General features: G+C 45.5%; 1 protein-coding gene across 1 annotated transcript in view; it reads right to left on the bottom strand.

The window, feature by feature from the left end:
- Positions 1-2,609: 2,609 nt before the first annotated feature.
- LOC128700114 (uncharacterized) overlaps positions 2,610-16,568 on the bottom strand; it is a 132,148-nt gene continuing 118,189 nt past the window's right edge. The window contains exon 5 of the mRNA XM_053793064.2: positions 2,610-4,479. Coding sequence (XP_053649039.1) covers positions 4,413-4,479 — 67 coding nt within the window. The 3' untranslated portion in view covers positions 2,610-4,412. The remainder of the gene's footprint in view (positions 4,480-16,568) is intronic.

The following is a 16,568-nucleotide window of genomic DNA, read 5'->3' as shown; positions in this document are numbered from 1 at the left end:
AGGGCTAGATCAGGGAGCAGACTGCTTCACTGCCAGTCTGGTAGTCATTGCTAGATCAGGGAGCTGACTGCTTCTCTGCCAGTCTGGTAGTCATGGCTAGATCAGGCAGCAGACTGCTTCACTGCCAGTCTGGTAGCCAGGTCTAGATCAGGCAGCAGACTGCTTCACTGACAGTCTTGTTGTCAGGGCTAGATCAGGGAGCAGACTGCTTCACTGCTATTCTGGTAGTCATGGCTAGATCAGGCAGCAGAATGCTTCTCTGACAGTCTGGTAGTCAGGGCTAGATCAGGCAGCAGACTGTTTCACTGCCAGTCTGGAAGTCAAGGGCAGATCAGGGAGCACACTGCTTTACTGCCAGTCTGGTAGTCAGGGCTAGATCAGGGAGTGGACTGCTTTACTGCCAGTCTTGTAGTCAGGGCTAGATCAGGGAGCAGACTGCTTCACTGCCAGTCTGGTAGTCAGGGCTAGATCAGGGAGCAGACTGCTTCACTGCCAGTCTTGTAGTCAGGGGTAGATCAGGAAGCAGACTGCTTCACTCCCAGTCTGGTAGTCAGGGCTTGATCATATAGCAGACTCCTTCAGTGCCAGTCTTGTAGTCAGGGCTAGATCAGGGAGCAGACTGCTTCACTGCCAGTCTGGTAGTCAGGGCTAGATCAGGCAGAAGACTTCTTCACTGCCAGTCTCGTAGTCAATGCTAGATCAGGCAACAGACTGCTTTACTGCCAGTCTGGTAGTCAGGGCTAGGTCAAGGAGCAGACTGCTTCACTGCCAGTGTGGTAGTCAGGGCTAGATCAAATAGCAGACTGCTTCACTGCCAGTCTGGTAGTCAGGGCTAGATCAGGGAGCAGACTGCTTCACTGCCAGTCTGGTAGTCAGGGCTTGATTAGGGAGCAAACTGCTTCACTGCCAGTCTGGTAGTCAGGGCTAGATCAGGGAGCAGACTGCTTCACTGCCAGTCTGGTAATCAGGGCTAGATCAGGCAGGAGATTGCTTCACTGCCAGTTTGATAGTCAGGGCTAGATCAGGGAACAGACTGCTTCTCTGCCAGTCTGGTAGTCAGGGCTAGATCAGGCAGCAGACTGCGTCACTGCCAGTCTTGTAGTCAAGGCTAGATGAGGCAGCAGACTGCTTCACTGCCAGTCTGGTAGTCAGGGATAGATCAGGGAGCAGACTGCTTCACTGCCAGTCTGGTAGTCAAGGCTAGATTAGAAAGGAGACTGCTTCACTGCCAATCTGGTAGTCAGGGCTAGATCAGGGAGCACACTGCTTCACTGCCAGTCTGGTAGTCATGGCGAGATCAGGGAGGAGACTCCTTTACTGCGAATCTGGTAGTCAGGGCTAGATCAGGCAGCAGACTGCTTCACCGCCAGTCTGGAAGTCATGGCTAGATCAGGTAGCAGACTGCTTCACTGCCAGTCTGGTAGTCAGGGCTAGATCAGGGAGCAGACTGCTTCACTGCCAGTCTGGTAGTCATTGCTAGATCAGGGAGCTGACTGCTTCTCTGCCAGTCTGGTAGTCATGGCTAGATCAGGCAGCAGACTGCTTCACTGCCAGTCTGGTAGCCAGGTCTAGATCAGGCAGCAGACTGCTTCACTGACAGTCTTGTTGTCAGGGCTAGATCAGGGAGCAGACTGCTTCACTGCTATTCTGGTAGTCATGGCTAGATCAGGCAGCAGACTGCTTCTCTGACAGTCTGGTAGTCAGGGCTAGATCAGGCAGCAGACTGTTTCACTGCCAGTCTGGAAGTCAAGGGCAGATCAGGGAGCACACTGCTTTCCTGCCAGTCTGGTAGTCAGGGCTAGATCAGGGAGTGGACTGCTTTACTGCCAGTCTTGTAGTCAGGGCTAGATCAGGGAGGAGACTGCTTCACTGCCAGTCTGGTAGTCAGGGCTAGATCAGGGAGCAGACTGCTTCACTGCCAGTCTTGTAGTCAGGGGTAGATCAGGAAGCAGACTGCTTCACTCCCAGTCTGGTAGTCAGGGCTTGATCATATAGCAGACTCCTTCAGTGCCAGTCTTGTAGTCAGGGCTAGATCAGGCAGGAGACTGCTTCACTGCCAGTCTGGTAGTCAGGGCTAGATCAGGGAGCAGACTGCTTCTCTGCCAGTCTGGTAGTCAGGGCTAGATCAGGGAGCAGACTGCTTCACTGCCAGTCTGGTAGTCAGGGCTAGATCAGGCAGCAGACTGCTTCACTGATAGTCTGTTTGTCAGGGCTAGATCAGGGACCAGACTGCTTCACTGCCTGCCTGGTAGTCAGGGCTAGATCAGGCAGCAGACAGCTTCACTGCCATTCTGGTAGTCAGGGCTAGATCAGGCAGCAAACTGCTTCACTGCCAGTCTCGAAGTCAGGGCTAGATCAGGAAGCAGACTGCTTCACTGCCAGTCTGGTAGTCAGGGCTAGATCAGGGAGCAGACTGCTTCCCTGCCAGTACTCACCTGTCTTAAGGTTGTATCAAGTAACACAAACGTCAGTAAGGCAGACTTAAACAAGTGAACAATAATTTACCTGAAAGTTCCCTGACTTTTGTTTGTTTTTTTGCGCATGTAAGAGATCTTACCTAACATAAAAATATTTACAATTATCCTCAATATCGATAATAACAATAGCAATAACGTGGTATATATTTATATATTGATAAATAATAACATAACACTGATTATCTCTATTTTAGTTATAAATGTAGGTTTTCTCGCTATAATATTAAGTGATAATCACATTCTCAGACAACAGCTAAATATTACACATTCGGCTATCTCCAAGGTACAACAGTCTGGACAAGTTATCCAAGCATGTTTGTCTGGACAAGTTATCCAGTCTTGATGGTTGGGACAAGTTATCCAGACATGTTGGTCTGGACAAGTTATCTAGGCATGTTGGTCTGGACAAGTTATCCTGTCTTGATGGTTGGGACAAGTTATCCAGGCATGATGGTCTGGACAAGTTTTCTAGGCATGTTGGTCTGGACAAGTTATCCAGGCATGTTGGTCTGGACAAGTTATCCAGGCATGATGGTATGGACAAGTTATCCAGGCATGATGGTCAGGACAAGTCATCCAGGCATGATGGTCTGGACAAGTTATCCAGTCATGATGGTCAGGACAAGTTATCCAGTCATGATGGTCAGGACAAGTTATCCAGTCATGATGGTCAGGACAAGTTATCCAGGCATGATGGTCAGGACAAGTCATCCAGGCATGATGGTCTGGACAAGTTATCCAGTCATGATGGTCAGGACAAGTTATCCAGGCATGATGGTCATAACAAGTTATCCAGGCATGATGGTCTGGACAAGTTATCCAGGCATGATGCTCTGGACAAGTTATCCAGTCATGATGGTCAGGACAAGTTATCCAGTCATGATGGTCAGGACAAGCTATCCAGGCTGATTGTCTGGACAAGTTTTCTAGGCATAATGGTCTAGACAAGTTATCCAGGCATGATGGTCATAACAAGTTATCCAGGCATGATGGTCTGGACAAGTTATCCAGGCATGATGGTCTGGACAAGTTATCCAGGCATGATGGTCAGGACAAGTTATCCAGGCATGTTGGTCTGGACAAGTTATCCAGTCATGATGGTCAGGACAAGTTATCCAGGCATGATGGTGAGGACAAGTTATCCAGGCATGGTGGTCTGTACAAGTTATCCAGGCATGATGATCTGAACAAGTTATCCAGGCATGTTGGTCTGGACAAGTTATCCAGGCATGTTGGTCTGGACAAGTTATCCAGGCATGATGGTCTGGACAAGTTACCCAGGCATGTTGGTCTGGACAAGTTATCGAGGCATGATGGTCTGGACAAGTTATCCAGGCATGTTGGTCTAGATAAGTTATCCAGGCATGTTAGTCTGGACAAGTTATCCAGGCATGTTGGTCTAGACAAGTTATCCAGACTTCCTGTTGTTGCAAGACTTTCACATCTCTATTGTCTCAGTAAAGTTACTCAGTCATCTGATTATTCAAATTATTATGATCAGTCTTATTAATCAGATTTACCAGATTCATCTGAGTCACTAGGTTCACCTGATTCATCAAATTCACCTGATTCATCAGATTCACCAGATTCACCTGAATCACCAGATTCTTCTGATTCACCAGATTCGTCGGAATCACCAGGTTCACCTCATTCACCAGATTCATTTGATTCACCAGGTTCACCTCTTTCAACAGACTCATCGGATTCAAAAATTTCACCTTATTCATAAGATTCATCTGATCCACCAGGGGCACTTGGTTCCTCAGAAACACGTGATTCCCCAGGTTCACTTGATTCACCACATTCACCTGATTCATCAGCTTCATCTGATTCATCAGGGTCACCTGATTTATCAGATTCACCTAATACAACAGGTTCACTCGATTCATCAGGCTCAACTGACTGACCAGATTCATCTGATTCATCAAGTTCACCTCATTCATCAGATTCACTTGACTCATCAGATTCGCCTAATCCATATAGCCAAAAGGTTCCACCAATTCTGAAAAAAAATAAAAGTTAATTTAATTCTTAATACAGAAACGACTTAAACAAATACCTATATACTGAAAAGTTAATACAGTAGCTACTTGTATACCGTTATGTTAATACTGTAGCTACCTGTATACTGTAAAGTTAATATAGTAGCTACCTGTATACTGTGAAGTTAATACTGTAGCTAACTGTATACTGCAATGTTAATGCAGTACCTACCTGTATACTGTAATGTTAATACAGTAGCTACCTGTATACTGTAATGTTAATACTGTAGCTAACTGTATACTGTAATGTTAATACTGTAGCTACCTGTATACTGTAACGTTAATACTGTAGCTACCTGCATACTGTACTGTTAATACAGTAGCTACCTGCATACTGTAATGTTAATACTGTAGCTACCTGTATACTGTAATGTTAATGCAGTAGCTACCTGTATACTGTAATGTTAATACTGTAGCTACCTGTATACTGTAATGATAATACAATAGCTACCTGTGTACTATAATGTCAATACTCTTGCTAGCTGTATACTGTAATGTTAATACAGTAGCTACCTGTATACTGTAATGTTAATACAGTAGCTACCTGTATACTGTAATGTTAACACAGTAGCTACCTGTATACTGTAATGTTAATACAGTAGCTACCTGTATACTGTAATGTTAATACAGTAGCTACCTGTATACTGTAATGTTAACACAGTAGCTACCTGTATACTGTAATGTTAATACAGTAGCTACCTGTATACTGTAATGTTAATACTCTTGCTACCTCTAAGAACATAAGAACATAAGAAAGAAGGAACACTGTAACAGGTCTACTGACCCAAGCAGAGCAGGTCCATGTCCCCCCCCCGGATTAGACCAATGACCCACCCCCCGGATTATCCCAATGACCCACCAAAGCTGGTCATCTCCACTCAAGGATGGAGCACTGCACCAAACCCAGCAGCACAAGCTAGTCAGGTCCAACTCACACCCACCCACACCCACTCATGTATTTATCTAACCTATTTTTAAAACTACACAACGTTTATCCTGAATAACTATACTCGGGAGTTTGTTCCACTCACCCACAACTCTATTACCAAACCAGTGCTTTTCTTTATCCTTCCTGAATCTGAATTTTTCCAACTTGAAACCATTGCTGCGAGTCCTGTCATGGCTGGAAATTTTCAGCACGCTATTTACATCCCCTTTATTTATTCCTGTTTTCCATTTATACACCTCGATCATATCCCCCCTAATTCTACGCTTTTCGAGAGATTGCAGATTCAAGGAGTCAGTCTATCCTCATAGGGAAGATTTCTGATACATGAGATCATCTTTGTCATCCTCCTTTGTACGTTTTCCAGAGCATTTATATCCATTCTGTAATACGGTGACCAGAACTGAACAGCATAGTCTAAATGAGGCCTAACCAAGGATATATAGAGTTGAAGAACAACCTGAGGACTTCTATTATTTATACTTCTAGATACGAAGCCAAGAATTCTGTTAGCTTTATTGCGAGCACTAATGCACTGTTGTCTTGGTTTTAGGTTACTGCTAACAAGAACTCCTAAATACTTTTCACAATCAGTAGTATTAAGATCTACATTATTTAGTTTATATGTGGCATGGTTATTTAACTGTCCAACATTTAGAACCTTGCATTTGTCGATATTAAACTACATCTGCCACTTCTCCGACCATTGCGTCAGTCTATTCAAATCACTCTGGAGTGCTCTAATATCCTCATTAGAATGAATTGGACGGCCTATTTTGGTGTTATCAGCAAATTTGCTTATGTCGCTATTTATTCCCTCATCTATGTCGTTTATGTAAACTGTGAACAACAACGGGCCCAACACTGACCCCTGAGGAACACCGCTTGTGACGTGCCCCCATTCTGATTTCTCCGCATTTATGCAAACTCTCTGCTGCCTATTTGTCAGCCATGCCTCTACCCAGGAAAAAAATTCTCCTCCTATTCCGTGTGCCCTAAGTTTCCTCAATAGCCTCTGGTGTGGAACTCTATCGAAAGTCTTACTGAAGTCCATATACACAATATCATATTCATTACCATGATCTACCTCCTCAAACACCTTAGTGAAAAAAGTTAGTAAATTCGTAAGACAGGAACGCCACTTTGTAAAACCGTGTTGAGATTCATTGATCAATCTGTGCCTGTCAAGATGGCTACGAATTGCTTCTGCAATTAATGATTCCATAAATTTTCCCACTATGGAGGTAAGGCTTATTGGTCTATAGTTCGAAGCCAAGGACCTGTCACCTGCCTTGTAAATAGGTATTACATTTGCCATTTTCCACTTATCAGGCACTATGCCAGTTTGTAGTGACATGTTAAAAAGATTAGCCAAAGGTATGCTAAGTTCCTCTTTACATTCCTTTAACACTATTGCAAAAAGTTCATCAGGACCTGGGGATTTGTTAGGTTTTAGTTTCTCTATTTGTCTGAGGACCATGTCAATAGTTACCGCAATCGTACATTGTTTATTATCATCCTGTTCTACATAATCTATTATTTCAGGAATATCGCTAGTATTTTCCTGGGCAAAAACTGAGAGGAAGTAAGTATTTAGAATTTCACACATATTCTTATCACTGTCAGTGATCTGACGAGAGTTACTTTGAAGTGGGCCAATCTTGTCCCTAATCTTACTTCTGTATACCTGAAAGAACCCTTTTGGGTTCGTCTTTGAATCCGTTGCGACCTTAGTTTCCTAATCCCTTTTTGCTTTTCTTATTCCTTTTTTTATTTCTCTCTTCAATTGAATATATTGATTTCTTAACTGCCCATCCCCTCTTTCGATACGCCTAGAACAGGACGATAATAAACTGTGCACTATTAGGGTCACAAGTGACATGGTCCTTAGGCAAATAGATAAATTAAAACCTAACAAATCCCCAGGCCCTGATGAATTGTATGCAAGGGTTCTAAAGGAATGTAAAGAGGAGCTTAGCACACCTTTGGCTAATCTTTTCAACATATCACTACAAACTGGCATGGTGCCAGATAAGTGGAAAATGGCAAATGTGATACCTATTTTCAAAACAGGTGACAGGTCCTTAGCTTCGAACTATAGACCAATAAGCCTAACCTCCATAGTGGGAAAATTTATGGAATCAATAATTGCCGAGGCAGTTCGTAGCCACCTTGAAAAGCATAAATTAATCAACGAATCTCAGCATGGTTTTACAAAGGGGCGTTCCTGCCTTACGAATTTATTAACTTTTTTCACTAAGGTATTTGAGGAGGTAGATCATGGTAATGAATATGATATTGTGTATATGGACTTCAGTAAGGCTTTTGACAGGGTCCCACATCAGAGACTATTGAGGAAAATTAAAGCACATGGAATAGGAGGAGAAATTTTTTCCTGGATAGAGGCATGGTTGACAAATAGGCAGCAGAGAGTTTGCATAAATGGGGAGAAATCAGAGTGGGGAAGCGTCACGAGCGGTGTTCCACAGGGGTCAGTGTTGGGCCCCCTGCTGTTCACAATCTACATAAACGACATAGATGAGGGCATAAAGAGCGACATCGGCAAGTTTGCCGATGACACCAAAATAGGCCGTCGAATTCATTCTGACGAGGACATTCGAGCACTCCAGGAAGATTTGAATAGACTGATGCAGTGGTCGGAGAAGTGGCAGATGCAGTTTAATATAGACAAATGCAAAGTTCTAAATGTTGGACAGGACAATAACCATGCCACATATAAACTAAATAATGTAGATCTTAATATTATGGATTGCGAAAAAGATTTAGGAGTTCTGGTTAGCAGTAATCTGAAACCAAGACAACAGTGCATAAGTGTTCGCAATAAAGCTAATAGAATCCTTGGCTTCATATCAAGAAGCATAAATAATAGGAGTCCTCAGGTTGTTCTTCAACTCTATACATCCTTGGTTAGGCCTCATTTAGATTATGCTGCACAGTTTTGGTCACCGTATTACAGAATGGATATAAATTCTCTGGAAAATGTACAAAGGAGGATGACAAAGATGATCCCATGTATCAGAAACCTTCCCTATGAGGATAGACTAAGGGCCCTGAAACTGCACTCTCTAGAAAGACGTAGAATTAGGGGGGATATGATTGAGGTGTATAAGTGGAAGACAGGAATAAATAAAGGGGATGTAAATAGTGTGCTGAAAATATCTAGCCTAGACAGGACTCGCAGCAATGGTTTTAAGTTGGAAAAATTCAGATTCAGGAAGGATATAGGAAAGTACTGGTTTGGTAATAGAGTTGTGGATGAGTGGAACAAACTCCCAAGTACCGTTATAGAGGCCAGAACGTTGTGTAGCTTTAAAAATAGGTTGGATAAATACATGAGTAGATGTGGGTGGGTGTGAGTTAGACCTGATAGCTTGTGCTAACAGGTCGGTTGCCGTGTTCCTCCCTCAAGTCAATGTGACCTGACCTGTCTAGGTTGGGTGCTTTGGCTTAAGCCGGTAGGAGACTTGGACCTGCCTCGCATGGGCCAGTAGGCCTTCTGCAGTGTTCCTTCGTTCTTATGTTCTTATGTTCTTATGCCTATATATGCCTCTCTTTTGACCAATGAGATGTTTTAATCCATTGTTCATCCATTTGGGATAATTTTTGTTAGATCTAATTTCCCTACTCGGAACAAAAGTTGTCTGAGCAGCTAGTACTATGCCCTGAAAAACGTCAAATTGGCAACCAAGATCACCTACCTGACCCATAGTCAGGACATCCCAATTCAGCCCACCCAAGTAATTTTTCAGTCCCAGTAAGTCGGCCAAGTGAAAATCTTGGACAGAGATTTGATTGCAGTTATCTGGGTAATTCCATGATATATTGAAACTAAGTGATTTGTGGTCACTTTCCCCAAGCTCATCATTAACCTCAAGATTATTAATTAGTGAATCTTTGTTGGCAAGAACCAAGTCAAGCAGACTGTTTCCTCTAGTTGGTTCTGTCTACTGTATACTGCAATGTTAATAAAGTAGCTACCTGTATACTGCAATGTTAATAAAGTAGCTACCTGTATACTGCAATGTTAATACAGTAGCTACCTGTATACTGTAATGTTAACACTGTAGCTACTTGTATACTGTAATGTTAATACAGTAGCTATCTGTATACTGTAATGTTAATACTGTAGCTACCTGTATACTGTAATGTTAATACTGTAGCTACCTCTATACTGTAATATTAATACAGTAGCTTCCTATATACTGTAATGTTAATACAGTAGCTACCTGTATACTGTAATGTTAATACAGTAGCTACATTTATACTGTAATGTTAATACAGTAGCTACATGTATACTGTAATGTTAATACAGTAGCTACCTATATACTGTAATGTTAATACAATAGCTACCTGTATACTGTAATGTTAATACAATAGCTACCTGTATACTGTAATGTTAATACAGTACCTACCTATTTACTGTAATGTTAATACAGTAGCTACATGTACACTGTAATGTTAATACAGTAGCTACCAGTATACTCTAATGTTAATACTGTAGCTACCTGTATACTGTAATGGTAATATGTAGGTACCTGTATACTGTAATGTTAATACTGCTGCTACCTGTATACTGTAATGTTAATACTGTAGCTACCTGTATACTGTAATGGCAATACTGTAGCTACCTGTATACTGTAATATTAATACTGTTGCTACTTGTATACTGTAATGTTAATACTGTAGCTACCTGTATACTGTAATGGTAATACTGTAGCTATCTGTTTACTGTAATGTTAATACTGTTGCTACTTGTATACTGTAATGTTAATACTGTAGCTTGGATGATACGTTGGATGATAGTGTAAAAAGGGACCTGTAACATATTGAAATTGGTTATTCGATAGTTCAGTCTGCACGCGTTTATGTAATTTTGTCCATCCCCTACATCACAGAAGTTGAATGATGTTTACATTGACAAAACTCGCTTATATCTCTCCAACTTGACTAAGGGAACTTGTACAACTTGTCAGACACTGCAACATAATGGAATCTTGGTTCAGAGGACATCTACATCACCTTCTGCATGGCTACTACAACTAACACATCCATTTGGGTAGGATCTACTTCCACTGGGGAATCCCGCCTACCAGTGACTATGCCCTCGTCTGCTGCCCGTGAATATCCACTGACACCTATATAAACGTCAGTCTCCTTGACTCTGCTCCAGAATCACTACAACTACGGTGCTCTTCACACCAACTCCAAAGTTGAGGGTCTGATAACCTCATCTTTTTTGTATAATTCTACTGTCTTCTATTAATGTCCTAGAATCTGCATTGATAAAGCCACTGGATGGCGAAACGTCTAAAATAAAGATAACCAGATGTTGTACATGTGTCTTAACTTTCGTCTTGTTGTAATGTACATTTGTGCAAGAAAGGTAAACAATACCTTTCTTGCACAAGTGTACAGTAATATGTGTACAGTAGTACAGTGTGTAAACAAGGGTACCAGAGACAGCAAATGTACAATAATAAGTGTACCGTAGTACAATGTGTACACAAGTGTACCAGAGACAGCAAATGTACAGTATTAATTATGACATTGTAAATGATATAATAAAAATAAAAACAATAATAATAATAATAATAATAATAATAATAATAATAATAATAATAATAATAATAATAATAATAATAATAATAATAATACATGTGCAACATCTGGGTATCTATTATAGACGTTTCGCCATCCAGTGGCTTTATGAATACAAATTCTACAACATAATTTGAAGACAGTAGAACTATATATAAGAGACGAGGTAATCGAAGATCACTGTAGTTGTGGAGATGCTGGAGCACAGGCAAGGAGGCTGGTGCATATATACTAACCTCAGGTGGAAAGGGACGGGCAGCAGACGAGGACATAGTCACTGGTAGGTGGGATTCCCCAGTGGAAGTAGGTCCTTCCCAAAGAGATTGGTTAGTTGTAGTAGTAGTTGTAGTAGTTGTGAATAAGGATATGTACATGTCCTCAGTATCATGGTTCCATGATGTTGCAGTGTCTGACAAGTTGTACAAGAACGGTACGCAATACCCACATGATGATATTTAGACACATGTGCAACATCTGGGTATCTATACTGTAGACGTTTCGCCATCCAGTGGCATTATCAATACTGTCTTCAAGTTATGTCCTAGAATCTGTATTGATAAAGCCACTGGATGGCGAAACGTCTACAATGAAGATATCCAGATGTTGCACATGTGTCTTAACTTCATCTGCTCGTTACTGCATACCATTCTTGTACAACAACAATAATAATAATAATGATAATAATAATAATAATAATAATAATAATAATAATAATAATAATAATAATAATAATAATAATAATAAGAATAATAATAATAAAATAATAATAATAATAATAATAATAATAATAATAATAATAATAATGACCCACACCAGTCCACTAACACCCAGGATGTGACCCACACCAGTCCACTAACACCCAGGATGTGACCCACACCAGTCCACTAACACCCAGGATGTGACCCACACCAGTCCACTAACACCCAGGATGTGACCCACACCAGTCCACTAACACCCAGGATGTGACCCACACCAGTCCACTAACACCCAGGATGTGACCCACACCAGTCCACTAACACCCAGGATGTGACCCACACCAGTCCACTAACACCCAGGATGTGACCCACACCAGTCCACTAACACCCAGGATGTGACCCACACCAGTCCACTAACACCCAGGATGTGACCCACACCAGTCCACTAACACCCAGGATGTGACCCACACCAGTCCACTAACACCCAGGATGTGACCCACACCAGTCCACTAACACCCAGGATGTGACCCACACCAGTCCACTAACACCCAGGATGCGACCCACACCAGTCCACTAACACCCAGGATGTGACCCACACCAGTCCACTAACACCCAGGATGTGACCCACACCAGAACACTAACACCCAGGATGTGACCCACACCAGTCCACTAACAACCAGGATGCAACCCACACCAGTCCACTAACACCCAGGATTTAACCCACACCAGTCCACTAACACCCAGGATGTGACCCACACCAGTTCACTAACACCCAGGATGTGACCCACACCAGTCCACTAACACCCAGGATGTGACCCACACCAGTCCACTAACACCCAGGATGTGACCCACACCAGTCCACTAACACCCAGGATTTGACCCACACCAGTCCACTAACACCCAGGATGTGACCCACACCAGTCCACTAACACCCAGGATGTGACCCACATCAGTCCACTAACACCCAGGATGTGACCCACACCAGTCCACTAACACCCAGGATGTGACCCACACCAGTCCACTAACACCCAGGATATGACCCACACCAGTCCACTAACACCCAGGATGTGACCCACACCAGTCCACTAACACCCAGGATGTGACCCACACCAGTCCACTAACACCCAGGATGTGACCCACACCAGTCCACTAACACCCAGGATGTGACCCACACCAGTCCACTAACACCCAGGATGTAACCCACACCAGTCCACTAACACCCAGGATGTGACCCACACCAGTCCACTAACACCCAGGATGTGACCCACACCAGTCCACTAACACCCAGGATGTGACCCACACCAGTCCACTAACACCCAGGATGTGACCCACACCAGTCCACTAACACCCAGGCCCAGGATGTGACCCACACCAGTCCACTAACACCCAGGATGTGACCCACACCAGTCCACTAACACCCAGGATGTGACCCACACCAGTCCACTAACACCCAGGATGTGACCCACACCAGTCCACTAACACCCAGGATGTGACCCACACCAGTCCACTAACACCCAGGATGTGACCCACACCAGTCCACTAACACCCAGGATGTGACCCACACCAGTCCACTAACACCCAGGATGTGACCCACACCAGTCCACTAACACCCAGGATGTGACCCACACCAGTCCACTAACACCCAGGATGTGACCCACACCAGTCCACTAACACCCAGGATGTGACCCACACCAGTCCACTAACACCCAGGATGTGACCCACACCAGTCCACTAACACCCAGGATGTGACCCACACCAGTCCACTAACACCCAGGATGTGACCCACACCAGTCCACTAACACCCAGGATGTGACCCACACCAGTCCACTAACACCCAGGATGTGACCCACACCAGTCCACTAACACCCAGGATGTGACCCACACCAGTCCACTAACACCCAGGATGTGACCCACACCAGTCCACTAACACCCAGGATGTGACCCACACCAGTCCACTAACACCCAGGATGTGACCCACACCAGTCCACTAACACCCAGGATGTGACCCACACCAGTCCACTAACACCCAGGATGTGACCCACACCAGTCCACTAACACCCAGGATGTGACCCACACCAGTCCACTAACACCCAGGATGTGACCCACACCAGTCCACTAACACCCAGGATGTGACCCACACCAGTCCACTAACACCCAGGATGTGACCCACACCAGTCCACTAACACCCAGGATGTGACCCACACCAGTCCACTAACACCCAGGATGTGACCCACACCAGTCCACTAACACCCAGGATGTGACCCACACCAGTCCACTAACACCAGGATGTGACCCACACCAGTCCACTAACACCCAGGATGTGACCCACACCAGTCCACTAACACCCAGGATGTGACCCACACCAGTCCACTAACACCCAGGATGTGACCCACACCAGTCCACTAACACCCAGGATGTGACCCACACCAGTCCACTAACACCCAGGATGTGACCCACACCAGTCCACTAACACCCAGGATGTGACCCACACCAGTCCACTAACACCCAGGATGTGACCCACACCAGTCCACTAACACCCAGGATTTGACCCACACCAGTCCACTAACACCCAGGATGTGACCCACACCAGTCCACTAACACCCAGGATGTGACCCACACCAGTCCACTAACACCCAGGATGTGACCCACACCAGTCCACTAACACCCAGGATGTGACCCACACCAGTCCACTAACACCCAGGATGTGACCCACACCAGTCCACTAACACCCAGGATGTGACCCACACCAGTCCACTAACACCCAGGATGTGACCCACACCAGTCCACTAACACCCAGGATGTGACCCACACCAGTCCACTAACACCCAGGATGTGACCCACACCAGTCCACTAACACCCAGGATGTGACCCACACCAGTCCACTAACACCCAGGATGTGACCCACACCAGTCCACTAACACCCAGGATGTGACCCACACCAGTCCACTAACACCCAGGATGTGACCCACACCAGTCCACTAACACCCAGGATGTGACCCACACCAGTCCACTAACACCCAGGATGTGACCCACACCAGTCCACTAACACCCAGGATGTGACCCACACCAGTCCACTAACACCCAGGATGTGACCCACACCAGTCCACTAACACCCAGGATGTGACCCACACCAGTCCACTAACACCCAGGATGTGACCCACACCAGTCCACTAACACCCAGGATGTGACCCACACCAGTCCACTAACACCCAGGATGTGACCCACACCAGTCCACTAACACCCAGGATGTGACCCACACCAGTCCACTAACACCCAGGATGTGACCCACACCAGTCCACTAACACCCAGGATGTGACCCACACCAGTCCACTAACACCCAGGATGTGACCCACACCAGTCCACTAACACCCAGGATGTGACCCACACCAGTCCACTAACACCCAGGATGTGACCCACACCAGTCCACTAACACCCAGGATGTGACCCACACCAGTCCACTAACACCCAGGATGTGACCCACACCAGTCCACTAACACCCAGGATGTGACCCACACCAGTCCACTAACACCCAGGATGTGACCCACACCAGTCCACTAACACCCAGGATGTGACCCACACCAGTCCACTAACACCCAGGATGTGACCCACACCAGTCCACTAACACCCAGGATGTGACCCACACCAGTCCACTAACACCCAGGATGTGACCCACACCAGTCCACTAACACCCAGGATGTGACCCACACCAGTCCACTAACACCCAGGATGTGACCCACACCAGTCCACTAACACCCAGGATGTGACCCACACCAGTCCACTAACACCCAGGATGTGACCCACACCAGTCCACTAACACCCAGGATGTGACCCACACCAGTCCACTAACACCCAGGATGTGACCCACACCAGTCCACTAACACCCAGGATGTGACCCACACCAGTCCACTAACACCCAGGATGTGACCCACACCAGTCCACTAACACCCAGGATGTGACCCACACCAGTCCACTAACACCCAGGATGTGACCCACACCAGTCCACTAACACCCAGGATGTGACCCACACCAGTCCACTAACACCCAGGATGTGACCCACACCAGTCCACTAACACCCAGGATGTGACCCACACCAGTCCACTAACACCCAGGATGTGACCCACACCAGTCCACTAACACCCAGGATGTGACCCACACCAGTCCACTAACACCCAGGATGTGACCCACACCAGTCCACTAACACCCAGGATGTGACCCACACCAGTCCACTAACACCCAGGATGTGACCCACACCAGTCCACTAACACCCAGGATGTGACCCACACCAGTCCACTAACACCCAGGATGTGACCCACACCAGTCCACTAACACCCAGGATGTGACCCACACCAGTCCACTAACACCCAGGATGTGACCCACACCAGTCCACTAACACCCAGGATGTGACCCACACCAGTCCACTAACACCCAGGATGTGACCCACACCAGTCCACTAACACCCAGGATGTGACCCACACCAGTCCACTAACACCCAGGATGTGACCCACACCAGTCCACTAACACCCAGGATGTGACCCACACCAGTCCACTAACACCCAGGATGTGACCCACACCAGTCCACTAACACCCAGGATGTGACCCACACCAGTCCACTAACACCCAGGATGTGACCCACACCAGTCCACTAACACCCAGGATGTGACCCACACCAGTCCACTAACACCCAGGATGTGACCCACACCAGTCCACTAACACCCAGGATGTGACCCACACCAGTCCACTAACACCCAGGATGTGACCCACACCAGTCCACTAACACCCAGGATGTGAC

This window comes from Cherax quadricarinatus, chromosome 74, assembly GCF_038502225.1.
Source record: "Cherax quadricarinatus isolate ZL_2023a chromosome 74, ASM3850222v1, whole genome shotgun sequence".
NCBI lineage: Eukaryota > Metazoa > Arthropoda > Malacostraca > Decapoda > Parastacidae > Cherax > Cherax quadricarinatus.
The sequence above is the reverse complement of the archived record's forward strand: the minus strand, read 5'-3'. Positions and strand labels throughout refer to the sequence as shown.